Source organism: Vicia villosa, unplaced genomic scaffold (assembly GCF_029867415.1).
Source record: "Vicia villosa cultivar HV-30 ecotype Madison, WI unplaced genomic scaffold, Vvil1.0 ctg.002874F_1_1, whole genome shotgun sequence".
In the NCBI taxonomy this organism is placed as follows: domain Eukaryota; kingdom Viridiplantae; phylum Streptophyta; class Magnoliopsida; order Fabales; family Fabaceae; genus Vicia; species Vicia villosa.
The window spans coordinates 277,310-279,366 of NW_026706054.1; the positions used below are offsets into that span (position 1 = coordinate 277,310).

Here is a 2,057-nt window from a genome sequence, read left to right on the forward strand (position 1 = left end):
TAATGTTTCACTCTTTTGTCAACTACCTCGAGCCTTGCTTTCGCTATGTCTACTGACGTTGCCTTTAATAGCTACTAACATTCCTTTTGTCAGTCAGCATAGCCTGCCATCTTATGCTTGCTTCTGATTTGATGTTTGTGTAAACAACGTTTGAATATCATCAGAGTCAAACAGATTGGTGCAGAGCATCTTCTTGTCTTCTGACCTTGAAGTGCTTCTTAGCGTGATACCATGAGAACTTCAGTGCTTCTGCTTCTGATCTCAAGTCCTTCTGATGCTTCCATAGACTATGTTTTGATTCTGCTTGACCATCTTCTGATGTCTTGCCAGACCATGTTCTGATGTTGCATGTTGAACCTTCTGAGTCAGTGCTTCTTGCGCTGATTTTGTGCATACTCTTTATATAATTCCTGAAATGGAAATTGCATAGTATTAGAGTACCACATTATCTCATACAAAATTCATATACATTGTTATCATCAAAACTAAGAATATTGATCAGAACAAATCTTGTTCTAACAGTACCTTTTCAATTAATTTCATTCTCCTCAGAGTATGGACAGTCAGAGTACTTCCACAAACAGTTGTCAGATCTTGAACTGAGCCAGCTGCTTTCAGAGCATCAATCAGACCACTCTCTGTCAGAATGTCTGATATCAGCCTTCCAATATGAATGGTGTTCTTCTTGATCTTGGGATATTTTAGACGTTATGCTTCTCTTGATTCCTTCATATGAGTCCTCAGATGATGGAACAGAATGTGAGGTAAATCAACTCTCATACTCTTCCCAATGCAATACAGAAGGAACTGCTGGTCTTGATTTATATTGGTTGTCGAGATAGTTGATTTTCTGTGGTTTATAGTTCCACGAATGATCTTTTCCCAAACTCTGTATGAAGGCTTCATATCCTTGGTGTTTGGTGATCCTTTACCAGATGTAAAGAATTCTAGGTAAATTGTTTCCCAATCGGTTCTCCCAGGAATAGCGCCAGTTACTCCACCCAAACCTTGGAGATTCAATAACTTCCTTATGAGATTCTCAGTAATTGAAATATCTTGCCCTAAGACAAAGGAGATGATAGCTTTGGGAGTTAGGGTAGCATGAATCCAAAATTCCTTTACTAAATAAGGGTAAACTGGTCCAATGAGACGATAAAAGTAGTTTGCCCAGCCTTGAACCAGCATGTTGTTCTTCAAGTTAAACCCATGTTCTTGAAGATTATCAAAGTCTACCATGAGTTCCCCTAGAACTTCCAATTCAGCCATCGGAATTAGACAAGTTTTTAATGGAGAATAGACAGTTTGTTGTTGTTGTTGTTGAGAAGACGAAGCAGATTGTTGAACTGAAGAAGCCATTGAAGAACACTTGAGATTTCTGGGTTTCTTTGTTTTAGGGTTTAGATGAAAGCAAAAAAGGAGACAGAAATGCATAAACAATGAAGATGATGAAGGAGTGAAAAAGGAAAAAATGAAGATGTAATGAATTTAAATAGACACGGATTTGAAAAAGAAATGCAATGAGGTTCTGAATGCAACGGTTACAGAATATGAATCAATCACATTTAATGCCGAAAGAAGTTAGTGGAGGATAGCGTGAGATTTGAAAAGATTTGCAAAGTTACCTAGGGCGACGTCTAATCAACTGCACGCATGCTTGTCCCTTCAAAATGAGTGAACACGTGGTCATCATCTTAGGGTAGATGGTGACAGCTGTTTTGCTTTAACAGAAGTTCTGAATCATACTTAGACACATGAAACGTTAGTGATAACAAATTCAGAGTATCTATATGAACATACATAATCAGAACATCTGATATATAAAATAAGCAAATAAATAAATCATATTCTTCAGACTAATCCACATATCAGATCATCTCAACAACTTCATTATGGGCATAAATCCATACTGATGTTCTTCAGAATGAACTTAAACCTATATTCAGCAAGGGGTTTTGTAAAGGTATCAGCCCATTGATGGTCTGTATCTATAGAGTTTAAAGAAAGAACACCCTTCTGAACGTAAAATAAAAGCTAAGGTAAAGAAAGATCTAACCAAA

At 37.1% G+C, this 2,057-nt stretch overlaps 1 protein-coding gene across 1 annotated transcript; it reads right to left on the reverse strand.

The window, feature by feature from the left end:
• Positions 1-708: 708 nt before the first annotated feature.
• Positions 709-1,356, reverse strand: LOC131639974 (uncharacterized). The gene has a single exon (XM_058910393.1). The coding sequence runs from the start codon at positions 1,354-1,356 to the stop codon at positions 709-711; it is 648 nt and encodes a 215-aa protein (XP_058766376.1).
• Positions 1,357-2,057: the final 701 nt, after the last annotated feature.

Coding starts and splice junctions, on each gene's coding strand:
- LOC131639974 (XM_058910393.1), bottom strand. CDS start 1,356: ATGGCTTCTTCAGTTCAACAATCTGCTTCGTCTTCTCAACAACAACAA.